Source organism: Choristoneura fumiferana, chromosome 5 (assembly GCF_025370935.1).
Source record: "Choristoneura fumiferana chromosome 5, NRCan_CFum_1, whole genome shotgun sequence".
Classification (NCBI taxonomy): domain Eukaryota; kingdom Metazoa; phylum Arthropoda; class Insecta; order Lepidoptera; family Tortricidae; genus Choristoneura; species Choristoneura fumiferana.
The window spans coordinates 15,878,502-15,897,547 of record NC_133476.1 but is presented as its reverse complement, the minus strand read 5'-3'; the positions used below and the strand labels follow the sequence as shown (position 1 = coordinate 15,897,547).

The window sequence follows — 19,046 nt, the reverse complement described above, 5'->3', positions numbered from 1 at the left end:
TTTCTTTTCTTTTGTACAATAAAGAGTTTAACATACACATATCCTCTGCGTCGAGTTTAAAAAGAATACTGAAATTTAGAAGATCCGTTTGTTTACATCAAACACCGTTGCTATGCCAATCGTTTAATCCTCAATCATTCAACAATCTTATGGTTTTACAGTCAGTCAAACGTTATCTAGGTTATTTTTAAGTACAGCGACACCTATCGGTCAATAAAGTAACTATCGTCCAAAACATACTCCCGCCTAAAATGACTGAAGGTCATTTTACTGTAAAATTGTGACGACTGTACTTTATGTTAACTCCAAAACTGTCCAAACACGTTACTGACTGATAAAGCACATATTTTCTTCATATAGCTCGATTCTTCTTTAAGTGGACTGTATTTTTTTGTTCTTTTGTATCATAGTCAAATCATTCTATTGCTTTTTCTTCTGAATTTTGAATACATCTTTGTCTTTAGTTTTCTTGTATAAACACGACGTGATTTCAGGATTTCATTATCTACGCTAGGTTTCGGAAAGATAAGTTATTTTTGGTTCTATTTAGATTCTCTATGCAGGTACTTATCCCTCGTTAAGGTAAGTTTCTCTTTATTCTCGTTTCGTTTGGTTTACTCTAATTTAACTTTTGTTTGTGCGTTTTATAATTATTTTTCTTCTGTTGGCTTTGTCGTGAACTTTTCGCTATTGAATCTCCAATTTTGTAGTCTGGATTCTCCCGAATTAAATTTGGTGTTGATTGTTTTTGATTTTCTATTCTTCTGTTGTGCTTCATCTCTATCTTCTTTATGTAGTTTTCTTTATACTTTGTCATTGTTTTATCATGTAACTCATCTACTCCTTTGTCTTCGTGATTATTTTATCTCTTTCCTACTTGCTCGTTTTTTGTTTCTGGTTGGTATTTTTCATTGTTTTCAATCTCTTGGTTTATCTCTCTGCTCTGTTTCTGTTGTTTTATCTCTCTGTTTTGTTTCTCATGTTTTGTTTCTCTGTTTTGTCTATCATGTTTTGCTTCTCTGATTTGTTTCTCATGTTCTATTCTCTTGTTCTCTAAGTTTTTCTCTCTCATGGGAATGGCTGTATATGTAACCTCTATGCAACAGTGTATGGTGTCTTTTTCCACAGGTGTGACAGGATGATTTATTTTTTACAATACCTTGCTGGGTGCCAGGTATAAGACAGTTGAAGCACAGTCTCTTGTTCTGTACAACGTCTATCTTCTCCTCAAGTATAAGTTGTTGAAACTTCTCTGCATTGAAATATGCGATGGTTCAGCTTGCAATATGCGCACTTATGGATCTCTGTATCTACAAATAATGATGTAATTTCGATTTCATGATAATGCTCACTCTGGACGTTCGTTTTAGCGTTTTGGTTTGTACTCTGAATTGGTTGTATCATCTTAAAACTCGAAATCGTTTTTCTAGGAATTTTGAAAACTTGGACATTGATGGTAACTCGTTAATGTTCATGTCGCTCACTTCTTCTTCCCACGCTTTATGAGTTTCGGTGTCAAGTTTGGAACTTATAAGATGAATGATGATGGTATCCCATGATTCAGTGTTGACTCCTTCTGCTTTTAGTTTGTTCAGGCATTCTATGGTGGTATCTAGCAACTCTCGAATCGACTTGGGCAGTTCCTGTGTTTATTTTTCTCTGGTTGATTAATCTGCTCAAGATCGAATTAACAATGATGCGTTTGTTGTCATATCTGCCTTTTAACATACTCCATGCTAAGTTGTAGTTACTATCAGTGACCGTAAGGGTTTCAGTAGATGCTTCTGGTTCACGCTGACAGACAACTCTTCAGATAATGCAGTTTCTGGACATTTCCTAATTATGTTATTGTGGATGAGTGATATGAAATAAATCATGAAATGACGTCCAATCTGATAGTTGCCGGTGAATTGTGAATGGTTATTTTCGGTAGTTTAATTTCTTCGCTCTTACTCTGATTTGCTCTGATTCATTTGTTTGAAATTTGTGAAGTGTCTTCTAACATGTCTGTCATCTCCGCTTTTAAATCAATGTAAATTTCTTCGTATGTCGAATAATAATCGTTGATGAAATATGAATGATGTTCCATGTCTTCTTATTTACTGTTTTTATTATTTCTCTATTTGTCTCTCACAAAATTCTTCCAATATTCCTCTAAAGTTTCTTTTCTCGCTTTGACATCCCCTCTGTCAATCTCGCTTTTCCTGTGTTCTTAATTTATTGCATTTTTTGATAATCCCCATCGCCTGTTCTTGTTCGCTATTAGTCCCATAAAGTCATTAATCCGGGTGCGTTTCTGTTTTAAAAGGTTTCGGGTAGTGAATGAATATAGTCAATAGTATATAGAATAGTGCGTACTGGCCATCATACTGTTAGAACCGCTTTTAAACTTTTTATTGCGGGTTTCTTGCTGTTCGGTACCTAGCCTAAGAGTAAGAAAGTACAATAAATTTTCGAACATTTAATTAAAATTTAGAAAGCTAAAATCAGCACCAAGCTTCATCAATAGGAACTGTAACAAAACATGTAGACGCTAATTAACTTAGAAAACTAAAAAAAAACCCTGTAATCATCATTTCAAACTTCGATATCTCAAAACAACTGAACCGATTTTTATCAATCATATAACTAAGAACCACTCAATGAAATTCACTTCCTGCTACTGGCATCTTTGCATTTTTACACTTTCTATACTTCATTCCATACTACTGTCACTTCAATGTTTTTTGTCTATCCGCTAATATGTGATTTACTTTGTTTACTCAAACACCGTTAGCTTATTGCCAACCGTTTAATAATCAATAATTCAACAATCTTATGGTTTACAGTCAGTCAAACTTATTATAGGAATTTTCGAGTCCACGCAAACACCATCGTCAATAAAGTACAATCGTCTTAAGAACACGATTCAACATTAGGGTCTAGTCACGATGCCACAGATAGACGATGCCTTACTTTGGATAAACCCCTAAGACAAGATCCTAAGGGGAAAGTTCGCCTTAGACAAGCCTTTAAAGTTCTACATATTTTTGTTCTTTTCTTTTGTACAATAAAGATTTACATACATACATATCCCTCTGCGTCGAAATTAAAAATAATTAAATTCAGACGGCCGTAATTTTTACGATGTCGTTCACGATTAACGAATAGACGATTAGAAATTAACCGATTAATTTAAATAAGGGCGGCACGGGACTTTAACGGCCGACCTATGATTTTTATAAGTACGTATTGGTCGTATTTTATAACGCTAAAACATAAATAATTAAAACAGAGTTGCGCGTAAATTTTTACGATGTCGTTTATAATAAAAGTGAAATCGGACGATTCACTGAAGTAAATGTTCACTCGAGTGAATGCTACATTTTTCTTCAATTTCAAGTTCACACGGCTTAGCTGGAAAGAAGCATAAAGAAGAAAATTCACTAGTTTTTTTTTCATTCAATACGTTCATTCGGCGTGGGAGTGAATGAGACGAATGAAAATATTGAACATAATAGGATCAGCCCCTCTGTACCACAAAAGTTACAAGTGCTAAAATTCGACAAAATTGTCCTGGCCCCTGTTCAGTAATCAAAATTCATTCGATATTTTTGTGTCACTTGGTGTTCAAACATGTTACATTGAGTGAAAGATACAAAATGAAACGCGATCTATAATGAATAATTATCTTATTAAAGTCTGATATGGGCTGATTCATAAAAGCTGGCATGAATGAATTGAATTAAAGAAAGGTCACTCGTCAATTTGTGAGATCCATTCTTATACAGGAGCTCCTAATATTAGTGTTAATAAGTATATAATATTTCTTTGTTATTCAATAATATTTTTAATAATCTGCACAAATAAGCACTAAGCAGGTCACACATGGCAGCAATCATTTTGTGACGCACACATAGCCAGACATTCACTCATTCAATTCATTCGTGTCAGCTCTTGTGATTTGATCTTTACCACCCTTAGGGGGCTGTTTCACCATCCATTGATTAGTGTTAACTGACGGTTAAATGTGATGCCGTCTCTATTTGTTTTGTTCGAATAGACGGAGACGGCATCACATTTCATCATCGCCAACAAACTGGTAACAGTTTGGCGATACCAAAATTTAGTTTATTAGCATGTGCCGTTTGATTAAATAAATTAAAAAAAAAAAATTAACAGTCAGTTACCACTAATCAATGGATGGTGAAACAGCCCCTAAGTCTGTTGCTAACTATTTCAGACTACTTAATTCAGATTAACTTGTAGATCTTTTAAGATCGCATGGCTATCTCTCAAAGAAATAATATAAAATAACATTTGAATGTTTTCTGCGACATTTTGGGTATAATTACAATAAATAAGTAGGTAAGTATACCCAAAATGAAACTTATTAACCCTCACAACGCGTTAAATAGGCAAAGGCGTTAAATCGTAAAATAATATTTTTTTTTATCGATTATGTACCTAATCTAATGACTCATCTGTGCTAAAAATAAAAGGAAGTCATTACAGTTATATCACAAGAGTCTCAACCAAAACAAAAGCAAACGCCTTCTACGCAACGCAAACAAAGTTCTACCACCAAACTGTGTGGTTATGCAAAATGGTTTAAACTATATTTTCTCATTTTCCAAGGTTCCATTAGTCTTTTATTGCTGCCAAAGTGCTAGCACGGAAAATTAAAAGCGTTCTTGCTTAAAAACGACACGGAAAGGGTTGGATGGAAATATCAAGGTTAATGGGGTGTATAATTCTTGTTTGATTTTATGTTTGGAAGCGTGAATATATTTTATGTTGTTGTTACGCAATTTAACCAACCAGCTGTTGTAGTTTGATTAGATAATATATTTCACATGTATCATTATTTCTTCGCAAGTGTGTGCAGCTTTTCTCACGCTGTTTTCTTTCACCATAGAAGTAATTTTAAACATATAAATTTCGAAAAAGTCAGAGGTACGAGTCCGGGCTCGAACTCACGACCCTCTCCTTGAGACCATAGGTCAATCCACTTGGCTATCATGACTACATTTACTAAAACCTAGATGATACATACTTATAGCTCCTATTCCATTAATTTTGGCCAACTTCATTGTGACTTGGTTTTCAATCGACAAAACTTCATAACATTTAAAAGCTTCTATCGTTTTATCTTAGTCATTAATCATTCATCTTTAGAAAACTTTGCCCAAATGCCGAACCAATGCGCGTTAATGGAGCCATAGGGGCGGTTCTCGCAAGATGTTTGCTGCCACACGTTAGATCACTTAACCGGCTGTCAGCCACCGTGTGATTAATAGGCGGGCAAATTAATTACGACCTTCGTACTTCGCGGGGCACAATATTTAGGTAGGCAAAATGCCTCGCCCTGGGAATCCACTCTGATACCTGTGCGGTCCAATTTGAGAAAGACGGGCGCAAGCGTGTGAAAAGCAAATGGGCAAAGTTCAAAAAGTTTAACCAGCGTCCACCACCATTCCTTGACAGAGTGGTGTTGGTAATCGATTGAGGATCAGTAGACCTTTAATGACGGCTTTCTTGAGAAAATGGTATGCCCTATGCCTTACATACCGCAGTGCTGGAGTCCGGACTTCTTAGTTGACAATAAATAACACTGCTGTCCACTCATACAATACGCATACAAAGCGAAGGCCATTGGCAAGTCCTGAAGCCTATTCACTCTGTGAACTACGAACGTTTTCACCACTTCTTTCTCTCACTCGGTGTAGGATGAGTGTAGAAAGCGACGTTGTGACGGTGCAACGCGACATCAAGCGAAACGCTCAAAACAAAACAAGATAGCGAAGCACTGTGGACGCCCTCTGCCCTATCTAGTTGAAGAAAGAACTACAAGTAAGTCATCATATAGGTAGAGTCATTCACGATGACGCGTGTCGTGGTGTCTAATGACAAAATCACGCGTCTTCGTGGATGGCACTAGGTATAGCTATCTGTAAAGTGGTGAAACAGGGAATATCCTCCACTTTACTTTCGCCTGAATCTCATAGCTTAACCCAGCAACTCGGACTATTTCTCATCACGACCTTACGCGTGACACGGGTGGGCTTTGTTCGCAGTGGGAACCATTTCGCCGGCGTTACCTGCACGAAAAAGATACCTTTTACCTACGTCTGTCTCAAAAAGAAAAACGTTTTCAATGGTTTCTAGGCCAGTCTCTCCCGGTTGCGTAGGTTTTTGCCAATGAGGTGCGAGGGACAAGGTGTCAACACGCGATGGAAAGAAATAATGAGTTTGAGAATGACATAAGTTTTAGTGTTTGTCACTTTTGAATATATTTCTTACTAGCTATTCCCCGTGACCTGTGCGAAGAATTATTTTATCGCTGTCCTACGGGAACCACTCAATCTTCAAAATCCAAGACTATTCTGTTCTTTTTAGGGTAGGTAGGTACTAATTTATTCGCGTTAATTTGCGGGAGGTCTACGTATATCAATAAACTAAGTATAAACAATTACTTTGCAAACAATTACGATAGCTACTCGTACGTCGGTAACAAGGCTTACCAAAGCCTGGTTGATTTTCAACCTCTTCCTCAAATTCATGTTTCGGTTCGTTTAAAAATTCAATTCAAAATTTAAATTTTCGAATATCTACTGTACTTTTCTATTCAGCACTTTGTTTTTATGTCAAAATTCATTCTTAGCTCAGCAGCCGTATAGGTAGAGTCATTCACGATGACGCCTGCCGTGGTTCTTATTACAATGTCATTAATTTTGACAAAATCACGCGTCTTCGTGGATGGCACTAGGTATACCACTAAGACGTGCTTAAGTTTCTAAATATCTTATAACTTTGACGTTTAAATATCTATTCGTGCTTATACTTTCGTAGTTCTCACAGTTCAGTGAATCAGTGATTTTTATAACCAATTTTATCTTACACTCGAATCCTGTTTTACTTAACTCTCTAAGGGACCTTGAAGGCACAATTGTAAGTCCGACGAATACAACATTTGTAACCCTTTTAGCTTATTTACAACGTCCAAATTTGTTAGTTTTTATATTAATTTTCTTTTTGTATGCATTGTTACAGGTGCCTTCTATCTTACCTTTAAAATAAACATCTATTGAATATCTACTCCTCTCTTTACTCCTTCTCTACCTCATCTTCTGTCTAGCAACAAATGTGTATTAATGCAACTCATCCGCCTCTACACTGTAAGAACACACAGTTCACTATTCATACGTGTGAAGGCGGAGGAGCTACACGAACACACATTCACATTAGCTATCGGACGGTCGCGGGTGAGCAAAGTAGTTGTTTATAGTTCTTTTCAGGGTGTCAAACTATCTCCATACTTAATTTCATAATGATCAGTTGAGTACTGTAAGCGAAACAAATTCACTTTCTCATTTAGACCATTAGGTAGCAGAGGCGATGCGTTCGTAGAATCCTATTCCCGTGCTTGCCCAATATTTCTAAAATAGGACAACAGGACATACAGGATTTTTTAAAGATGTAAGCGATCTTTGCTTCGGCTTTATCAAGGAAATATCTGACGCCACGCCACTGTTAGATAGGTAGGATACTTTTATCTAAATCTTATCCTATGACTGTCTATATTCTCGCTATAGTAACTAATTCCTAATTACCAAGTAACATCCAGAAACTACACGCCACATTTTAGAGGGGCGTGCCTTTGTATAATGGCTTAACTCATAATGATGTACGCTTTACTCCACTGTGCCTACATAAGGCAATATATGAGAGTAATATACATCCTACAAACGTAGGTACGTAGCCTTGAGGTTGTAAAGTAGATGGTTACCAGCGTGGCGCGCGATGTGCTGAAAATTGATTAAACCATGTACGCCATACGCATACCTGTAAAAATAAACTGCCTGTTTGTAGAAACATTTACGAGGCAAGATTGTAAGTTACTGAAAAGGCTCTTTTATCCGTATTTATGTGAGTTTTGAACATGATTAATACTTGTGGCTTAGTTGTATGTACCACACAATAACAAGCACGGAGTTACAACCTTTTTTACCCGGCTGCCTAAAGGAGGGTTGATTTTCGAGGGTATATGAATGTTATGTATGTGGGTATATATGCATGTATAGGTACCTAGGTCTATCTCTTTGGACCTCTCTGCAACTTATACCGCTGGACAGATTTTAACATAATGAGGTATCCTGTGGAGGTATCATTAGATTGGTCTTATTGTCGGCGTGACGTAGAGTAGGTACTCTAATATAGGTATATTATATACGGCGTGCGTGGAGTTCATTTTTATAAGAATATAGGACATGGGGGGAGGCCTTTGCCCAGCAGTGGGATATCAATCCAGGCTAATTATAATAATTGTACACGACAAGTTCGGTAGATTATTTATTTATAAATAAAAAATAGTCAAATATCGTATTGCAGTACTTAAGGTAATCGACCCAGTGCTCGATAAATTAATGCCCAATCAATGACACCCTGCTGTCTCCTCTATTGTTAATCACATAAAATTAAAGATGGCTACGTGACGAACACTTGCAGCTTTGTTAGGTATTAACAAACAAAAACGTCAACGAATTAACGTCAAAGTCATGCAAACAAGCAATTCACGCGTTAAACTGCATTTAAATACATATTAACAATACTCAGCGTAAGTCTTTCAGTCTGTGTGTTCACGTAAACACATTCTACTCGTTAAACGAAAATCAACATTAAACCTACCGAAGTAATTTACTTGTCAAGGACATACGAAAATCACTCGACGAAATGGCTCACCCCTATAAAGCAGGCCTGTATAAATAAATGACCCGGTTACAATTCAGCTCTTGACTTTGCCCCGTTTTTAGCAACAAAACCCTTCTTATTTAAACAAAGTTATCTTGAAAGTTAGGAAGGGCCCTTGAAAGGGTTTCTAGACCCTTTCATTTATTTCGGTTGGAATCCGTATTATCTGATAGTCTGTTGCATAGAGCAGTAATGGAAAGTATTGTCTTTATTTTAATTTCAACATCTACTCATAATTACAGCGATGTTTCGACCAGTAGACCCGTAAAATCCGCCAGATCACGAAATTCCTAGGTACATCATGAAATGGCGCCAGTGCCAGAACCGATATGGCGGCGTTTCATGATATGCCTAGGAATTTCATGATCTGCCTAAACGTCACTAGGCAAATCGTTAAACGGTAAGTTTCGAACGATATGGCGGATGCCCTTTAGCCAATTCATGAAATGGCGCCATTTCACGACATGGCTAGGAATTTCGTAATCTGGCGGATTTTACGATCGGCCGCCGACATATATATTGCAGGGAAATGGTAAAAAAGAGATTTTGACAAATCTCTAAATAGACTCCACTCAGTCAGTCTACTGTCGTGACCACGACTACTACAAAAACTGCTGAAATGTCGATGTACTTAATTATTACCTACTCGTTTTGTTAAGCGTGATAAGTCCCGGGTGCTTTAATAGTTATGAGTCTTATGAGTAAAAATCACGAAAGTTTAAAACATTTTATTGGTAGGGCAGAAGTACTGGTTTTGGCCACCTTAAGCCCGTTTTTGGCCAGTTGACATTTTCAGTCATATATGATAAGGTATAGTATTCAAATAATATGTTTAGTGAGTTTTCAAAAGTTTATACTGAAACGAATAAAGTTTATAATGATTTATTACTATAAATTTATTTCAAACGTATATTTAAACAATATAAATGGCCCCAAACGGTACAGTGGCTACAAACGGTCCTACCACTTACTTACTTGTACTATTATCTATAATGTGGCCCTACATACATTCTCATGAAAATGATGGATCAGTTATAGGTGACAATACTTGTTACTGATTACTGTGGCCCTACATACATTCTCATCAAAATGATGGATCAGTTATAGTGACAATTTGTACTGATTACTTGCAGGCGAAGTACAAACAGATTGACTTTAGAACTCTCCTCATCGAATGAAAGTAAAAATATGAGATGTGAGAGTTGTGACGCGCGAAAGAATCTTTTCCTCTGAAAATATTTGTGTTTTTGTGTTGATTATTTTCTATGCGCAACCGATATTTTTTTAGGCCGCTCCACGTATTTTTATTACGACCCGAATGCTATTCCTATCGTGCTATGAAAAAATATAACACCAAAATACGTTCCTCAAGATCCTCGTCTATAAGCAGAAAGCTTATTTTCGTTGATTTTTCATTTGATTTATTGTAACAACACTGTTTGTGTTTACTACTTTAAAAAAACAACACGGTAAATGAGAGAGAGAATGGTGGGCCATTTGAAAAATAGAAGGCAATACAGCAGGAAAAAAGGAAAAGGAAAGCCAAAGTTGAAGTACTTGATGATACTGATGACGTGTTGTAGTCCCTCATCATGCAGGGACGATAGGGCTCGCTAGATGGACTGACGACATCGTGAGGATTAGGACAACCAGTGGATGCAAGTGGCGACTTGTCGTTCATTGTAGCGTTCTTATTATAGAAGGAAAATATCTGTTTAGCAGTGGACGTCTTCCAGCTGATGATGATGAGTAGATCTCGCTCTCAACCAAGTACCAACCGAACGTTGCCACGTTTTTAGGGTTCCGTAGTCAACTAGGAACCCTTATAGTTTCGCCATATCTGTCCGTCTGTCTGTCTGTCTGTCTGTTCGCGGGTAAGCTCAGAGACCGATAGTACTAGAAAGCTGTAAATTGACGAATGAATATACGTATAAGTCACGCCGACAAAGTGGTATAATAATAAAAAAAGTAAAAAAAATTTTTTAGGCTGCCTCCCATAGACGTAAAGTGGGGTTGTTTTTTTTCTCTACTAACCCTATATTGTGGGGTATCGTTGGATAGGTCTTTTAAAACCATTGGGGGTTGCTAAGACAATTTTTCTATTCAGTGATCTGTTTGCAAAATATTCAACTTTAAAGTGCAAATTTTCATTAAAATCGAGCGAAAAAAGGAAAATTATAGCGGCTAAGATTGCTTGAGAATTATTAGTAGTTTAAGAGTAAATAGCAGCCTAAGGTATAAAATATACCTAAACTTGGATTCAGTACACAATACGAAATCCTTAGAAAAATATTATTTGATTTTTTCGTAATGGCTACGGAACCCTATCCTGGGCGTGTACGATAAGCTCTTGGCCGGGTTTTTCTTTCTAATACTTTTTATGTACAATCACCTGCATAAATATCTGCCACAGCGAAGCGTGCAAAAATATCTGACACGTCCATCCAGCCTTAGAAATAGAGTCGTATCTATCAGATATTTCTACACTTTTTGAAATATCAGATATTGGGCCTAATTTCGTTACGTAATTGCGTTAGCTAGCGCTCACGCGCGAAATTTTTCACGTCACCCAACATCTTCGATAAAATTAATTTAAAATTCCTTTACACCAGTACATCCAGACTAAACCAGTCTGTCTAGATATTCTATCCAGCTCATAAGAACAGCGGTCACGTTGTAGAGAAATAACTTGCAAGTCGGCGATGAAAAGGAAAATACTGGCGCTGTTCTCCAGTTGAAATAGGAATGGCGGTAAATAAAGTGATCAAGCTAGTTTACGAAGGTAGTTTGGAAAAATCATGCGAGGAATTGAAATTTGATTTTAGTTGAGGGTAGACTTTAAAAATCGAACACTTACTTACCTGCAATTGAAACTAGTATGAAACAATCCGTTGTGCCACAGACTAGATTAACCATTAAATTGTAGATTTTGAGTAATTTTCGTATAACAACAAAACTTTTGTCGTTTCAAATTATGATTAACCGGTAATGGTCAAATAATCCTTAAAATTTTGCATACATCATATTAGTTGACCAGAAAAATAGGGTGCTTACAGGGTGGCTACAAACACTATCCGAAGAAGAAACAAAGACCTTTTGACGATAGTGTCGTAATTTATTTAAGTAGACGTATGTAATAATATAATGTATTTATTTCATTACATATATTTAATCGCTTAAGCCGTAGACAGTTACGTTACCTACTTATTAAATTGTAACTTTAAATAATAATCAAGTAGGTATGTTGGCAGTTTTTTATGTATTTGAGCACCAGTTTTTTGCCTCAGATACAGGCTACTTATGTATCCTAGTTTAGGCATTCTATTCTAGTTAATGATTAGATAGTCTTGCTGTAGAAGGTGTTTATTAAAGTTGAGCCAATAGTTTAGTAAGTACCTAGATTTAATACGTAACATAGATTAAATAAAGTGCCTACAAATAATTATAATTATGTACTTCAATTGTATAAACAAATGAATTGAATTGAACCCGGAAAATGAGGTATTCCCGAGGCCACGCGATAAACAAATTTCTGACCACATTTAATCCGGTAAAGTATTCAATTCATTGCTCTATATTCCGCTCTATAAAAATAAATGTAACGCCCAAAATAACCACTTTTAACTATATAACGAGTCTATCCACATCCTAAACGCTATACGACTATTTTTAGGGTTCCGTGCCCAAAGAGAGACAAATGGAACCCTAATATGTCGCTACACTTTCCGTCTGGCTCTCTATCACAGGGTTGTGTTTATCTCAACGTAGTAGGTACACTCATCAAAAGTTTCTAAAGATATTAAGTACAAGCTTTTTTTTATCAGTTTGAACCTTTCAATATACCTAGGCATATTACTACTGATTTGTCTTGGGATAATGAGTAGCCCAAGACCTTTTTGATGTGTGTAGATAATAAAAATAAAAAGTAAGGGGTACTCGCGATTTTTCATCCGTTCCGTGGAAAAATCCTCTGTCTTTTAACACCATGATATTTTTAAGTCTGCGATCACTCGTTGAAGGCCAATGCTAATTTTACTAGAAATAAAGAAGCCAACATTTGTCTGCTCAGACAATTGTAAGTCGGGTCGATGACCTATTATCGGGTCTTTGAAAAGATCTTATCGTAGACAAGTGAAATAGGTATTATAGATATAAATTAAAACACAGACTTAGAGGGTACTTTCAAAGAAATCAGTTGCACAAATTATTTCGTGAATTTATTCGTGACAACAGAAAAAAAAATCATATGTACCTATATATCATGAAATGGTCCCAAATCAGCAAACTACCGGTCTTGCAAACGGCGCCGATCTTTCTTTGTAACTTGTTAGGTAACTAAATTTCAGGACGAGCTAAACTAGCCTTACTGAAAATTCAACCCACCCAGTTCATGTATAGGCAGTCCTTTGAGCGGCCGAGATGCTTTCCGCATATGTTAGCTTGTAGCACACGTGATGGACAGAGAACAACAACACATTAACAACAAACAACATGGCACAACACCACACGCATGGCGTTGTACTTCTACCTGGACATGCAAAGCTTTCTTATTGCCTGTGGGTGGGAGCTCTATTTTCGTGAGTCCTAGCGTAGCGTTTAATTATATAAACAACAAATCAATTGTAAGAATAACTCAAAAATTAACTAAAAGTAACAATTATTCAAGAAATAAAATAGTTTAAATATGCTTAAATAATCTCCAAAATTACAAAACTTACGCCGCTCATCTAGTTCTCAATAATGACTCTACATCAGGTTAAAATCTCAGGGCTAAGGAGGATTAAAATATATGTGCTGCTTGTGGACGTAGGTAGGTGTCCCATAAACTGTTATAGTTCCCAAGTTTTACAGTTACTTATTCATTTTAAATGACCATCATTTTGTACGAGGAATCGTTCCTCAAGTAATCGTTATTTAAATAATAGATTCGCAAATAGCCTATGAACATATTTCTAGGATAAGCGAGTCAATTCATCGATTCGATGCGATTACGCTGGCTGCTATTGAGATTAAAGAACTTTACGTAACAATGAACTGAGGGAAATTCACTATTGCTTTGTTTTTATACTATGTTTTCTGGTGTTTTAATTTAGATATTAAATTTAAAACGAAATATTTAATGACAATAAATTTTTGTAAAGGTTTTCCTTTTGAAGACAAATCGGTAGCCTAATTTACTTAAGCATGAAATCAGATTAATAACATTATACTGCACGTGATGTTTTTTTTTTTCGTTTACCTACCTAATTCAGAAGTTGCTTTTTTCAGTCATGTCCGCGGTGGGATTGACTGGAAACCTTTAATGTGTACAGTCGAGTTCATTAATATGTGAGAAAAATTTTGACCAAAAATATCTGAACACGACTCTGTTGTTAACGACGTAGAAGCGTGCTCAGATATTTTTGAACAAATTTTTGCTCACAAGTTTTAGAACTCGACTGTAAAATCACAACAAAATCAACTTACCGTCAGCAAAAGTCCTTGTTTCAAAATCGTATTCGTTTTGTGCAAGTATATACTAAACTCCTCCTTTCTTTGTCCACAGTGAGCCTCAATATGCATATTGAAGTGCAAGTCGCTCTCAACTTCGTCATATCCTACCTGTACAACAAACTGCCGAGAAGGCGGGTCAACATCTTCGGGGAAGAACTGGAGAAAGCCCTCAAGGACAAGTTCCGGGGTCACTGGTATCCGGATAGGCCCTGCAGAGGCTCCGCATTCCGATGCCTGAAGACCGGAGGCCCCTTAGACCCAGTGCTGGAGAGGGCTGCGAGAGAGTCTGGAGTCCCTGTTCGGGACGTACTGGAACACTTACCACGGGACCTGGCGGTGTGGGTCGACCCAGGTAAATAATTCCGTAATATTGGAATTGGTTTTATCACGTGAAAAATATGTGAATTTTATCTCCATATATTTGTCTGCTCAAGTTTCGAGACTCGGGATATTGTCCATGCAATACCTACTACCACAATGTAGTAGCGCATTATGAAAAGTGTTTCTCAGAAACCCCGTTTTAGGGCTCCCACACAAAACTGCGATGCGATGCGATGCGACGCCGCATCGTAGAAACTAACGATGCGAATTGCTGCGATGCGATTTCGTGCGGCAAAGCGTTAGTGCAGGTCACCATACTAATATAATATATATCATATCGCAGGAGTGCGCGATGCGAATCAGCAGGGCTATTACGAAACTCGAAGTTCGTATCGTACCGTCCCTCTCACTCTCCTATTTAATAATATAGCCGTCAGCGGGACGGTACGATACGAACTTCGATTTTCGAGTTTCGTAGTAGCCCAGCAGATCGGAAGTTTTTGCGATGCGTCCTGCGAGCTCGCAGATTTTTGCGATGCGATGCGAATTCGCAGTTTTGTAGTTTTGTGTATGGGAGCCCTATTAGTCTAGTATTAACATAGCATGAGCTCTACTTAAGAATTCAGTTAAGTACCTACTAAATTAAAGATTATTGAAATCTAGATAGCGAATTATGATAAGCTAAATGTGGTAAAACTTTTTCCAAAAATGGAGTTAATGTTATTTTGGTACCATCAGCCAAATATGTGGTCTCCCTAAAGTTGATAATCATTTGCATGTCTTAAAACAATAATGACAATAGACGTGTCTGTCAACTTGAAAGTCCGACTTTAGTGACATATTGATACTACGCATATCAAATGATAGGAACTTGTTTAAAGATTGGTAGAGCACTTATTTGGCTGATGGTACCTACCCAGAGATACTACGTACACCGACCTGCGTAGTATCATTATCCAACTGAAAATAATGTATGACCGACGTTTAAAATTACATCACAATTCGCATGCGGTTCGATTGAACCTTGTCACAATAAATGCTAAATGCCAATGACATTGATGTATCGATGGCCCACGCTTATTTTAAGAACTGAAAGGCAAAACTAAATAAGGTGGTTGTTAAGTAAAACTTAGCACAGTTCATTGTTATTTATGGGTTACGTAACGAGGCCGGCAGACAGTCGCCGCCTAACAAGTTATTATTTGACCCCCGCTTGTTAGAACTAGGTCTAATCGGTTGTCTGGGCGGATCGAATGTCTAAATCATTCCCTATAACCGGTCGAGTAACTCATTCTTCTTGTTGATGGATCGTTCTTGCGTAAAATAGTTTTTGTGAGATGTAGTTAGATAGGCATAGTCGATCAAGTAAGTGCTTTAACATTTTCATGACAGTTCCTACATAAGAATAAAACAATAAGGTTCATTGTTTAAATAGCCTTTGATGTTTAAAGTCCTACAACTGACGTTGAACCTTAGGATTAAAGGAATATTTATCTTATGATTTATTAAATGGAGTGTTTCTGGTTATTTCAGGAGAAGTATCCTATCGTATCGGTGAGAAGGGAGCAGTGAAGGTGCTATTCAGCAGCGATGAGCGGGCCGCGGACGAGCGGACCGACCGAGAGGTGAGCGCGGCTAATTTTACCTGCGTCTTATCGCCTTTATCAAATTTCCGTACGTCACCAAGATTTAAGATCTGGCGAAACGTTTGGCAAGAGCACCGGCTCAAGTGGCGCGTTAATTGCGTAACTATTACGCGCAATGCGTAAAATATCCCGCTGGCCAATTACAAATAACATAACGCTATTAATGCCATGAATAATTGATTTGTCACACGATTGCCAGCGCTTCACTGTTTTAATATCCGCCTGCCGTCACGGAGAGGTGGCCGCCGGTGACATTGAAGTATGAACCCGCGCCACCGACGTGCCAAAGCCAAGGCAATGTCAAAGCGCTGACTCGCGGCCAATTATCTACATAATGTAATGATCGTAAAACTGAAGTTTGTTATCGTTTGCAGGTGACCCGGGCGTTCAACCCCGAGGCGCAGTGTTTCCGGCCGGTGGAGCCGGCAGCGGCGCCATCCCCGCCCGCGCCAGCCGCCTTCTCGCCGGCGCCGCCGTTCCGCGCGCAGCCGCTCACCTTCACAACGGCCACGTTCGCGCAGACCAAGTTCGGCAGCACCAAGCTCAAGACGAGCAGCAAGCGCGCCAACCGCATGTCGCCCACCGAGTTCAGTAACTACATCAAACAGCGCGCCGTGCAGCAACAGCTGGCGGCGCGCGCGCTGTCGCCGGCCGCGGACCCGGCCGCCTACTTCGTGGGGCGCCGCGACCCCGCGCCGGCGGGCGCGCCCCCCTACCCACCCGCGCCCGCGCACCTCTTGCTCGCCAACTGAGCCAAACACGCGCGCTAGCCGCTCCGCGCGACCCGCTCATAGAGTCTTTACTTTTTTACGAGAGAGACGCGCGCCGCGATTTATTTTTTTATTTTCCGCGGGGGCGCCCCGCGCCGCTCGCCGCTTGTGATATCCGTACGATTTTCCATAACTTTTTGTATTCTCGTTCGTTACGTCGATGTGTAAATTTATCGATAGGAGCAATAATCGGCCGCGCGACTCGCCGGCGATTTATTTTCGTAATATTTAAAGCCGAGTCACGTTTTTGATGTCTTCGTTCGATATCGATATATTAGTAGGGTAAGGGAGCGAGAGGCCGAATGGCCGCGTGCGCTTACGACGTACCTTCTATAGAGCGAGCCTGTATACATACGTCCTCCGATCTAAGAAAATACTGATATTTAAATATGTATACATAATATATATTCGTACGCGATATTCGTCTAATTTTTCACGTGGAAACGAAAGGCCAATAGAGAAATTACGTATTTTTAATATTGAAATTGATAATTCATACTAACTATATAAAGTACTGTATAAAATACCTACTACCTGGTATGTACTCGTGTCGTATCGTGTGTAATGTTGCATATCGGGTCGGACGCGGCCGGTCGGCGCGGCGCCGCCCGGGCGTCGGAGATCTCACCTAGAGTAATCATCACTCCTACGATTAACCTTATAATATTATTACAATATACATAATATATTATAGGTATAGTTACGTTTCAATCTAACAGTATTTTTTTAAGAAGATATTAGTCCTCGAGTACATTACCGGCCGACCGCACCGCGGCAGCCTTAGTCTGTATGGTACCTATAATTATATTGTTATAATTATAAAAGACATTGAGTGTAAATGATAGAAAAAGATTTCTCAATTCATATAATAACGGGTGCATGCAAATTCATGGAAGTAAAAACTATGTGTTATTTATCTTTTTTATATTTCGCTCGGCGATTGCGTTCAGTTTTTCAGTAGAGGGTGTAGCTAGTAGGGTAGGGTAGCATGATGCGGCTCGGGCTTGTCGTTGCGCCATGCGTCACATGCGCCACCGTGCGTCACTGTGCGTCACCGTGCGTCACCGTGCGTCACTATGTCACGCCGTGTAGTGGACAATGCTTTCAATTCCATGCACAACAATGACAAGTTGTACCTGAATAGGGAAATGTGCAACTATTTTTTTACTATTTTTATATTTTGATTTAGATTAAGTCTAGATGTATAATTTCAGTAGGCGTCTACATTTCCTACGGATAATTTTAACTTGTACTTTATTGATACCCTATTTATTAAATTATTGGTACGTTGTGTATAATGTACTGAGGTCCCTCGATTGAAAAACTGGCCAAAATGCTACAGTATTTTGTAGATAAAATCTATAATGTAAGTTTAATAATAATAATAATACAACTTAGAGTAATGAGAATTTTTATTAAAGATACTTTTTATTTTTCTTTCTTTTGTAAGATATATTAGATGGAAGTGTTAAAGATAATATAAAATTTGCATAATATAGTAAAAGCGGCTCTCCATGCCCGCGAATATAATTAGTCAATAATAATTTTTCATATTGTTGTACGACTTTTTAAGTTTATATTAAAATGTTTTGTGCAATCTACAAATTTGTCTCAATTTTATTTCCTTCACCATGAAACTATCCTGAAATAGAAGTCCGATTGGAATGAGACAGAATAACCGCTGAAGCTTTGGCAACTCGTACAAAGCCTACAAATATATACCTATCCTCTTTTTCACATAGGTAGGTATAATGAAGGTGAAAAATGTTTACAACTTTTGTCATCAACTGTACTGAAGAAAATAAACGAATGGTGGCCGAAAGACTTCTAAATGCTGCACCTCTAGATGCTGCTTAAATCATCTTTTATACCGGGTGGGCCTTGTAATGGGCAAAAAATTAAAACACAGGTTCTGCTACCCAAATGTAACTACTTTAGTTCTGCAACTTTCAAAAATTAAGTTATTATTTCATTATGTTTATTCCAAAGGAACTAAATGGTATTTTCAATGTACGGCATCCAATAGCCTGCATGACATCTCCTGTCACGTAACAAAATGACTGATTTCGCAATACATTGCTGGGCC

At 38.0% G+C, this 19,046-nt stretch overlaps 1 protein-coding gene across 2 annotated transcripts in view; it reads left to right on the top strand.

Moving 5' to 3' along the window:
• Positions 1–17,073, top strand: part of Tob (Transducer of ERBB2) — a 74,763-nt gene extending 57,690 nt beyond the window's left edge. For both annotated transcript variants that reach the window (XM_074088151.1, XM_074088152.1), the window contains exons 2-4: positions 14,276–14,575; positions 16,078–16,169; positions 16,565–17,073. In XM_074088151.1, coding sequence (XP_073944252.1) covers positions 14,287–14,575; positions 16,078–16,169; positions 16,565–16,942 — 759 coding nt within the window. In that variant the 5' untranslated portion in view covers positions 14,276–14,286 and the 3' untranslated portion in view covers positions 16,943–17,073. The remainder of the gene's footprint in view (positions 1–14,275; positions 14,576–16,077; positions 16,170–16,564) is intronic.
• The last annotated feature ends 1,973 nt before the right edge of the window (positions 17,074–19,046 follow it).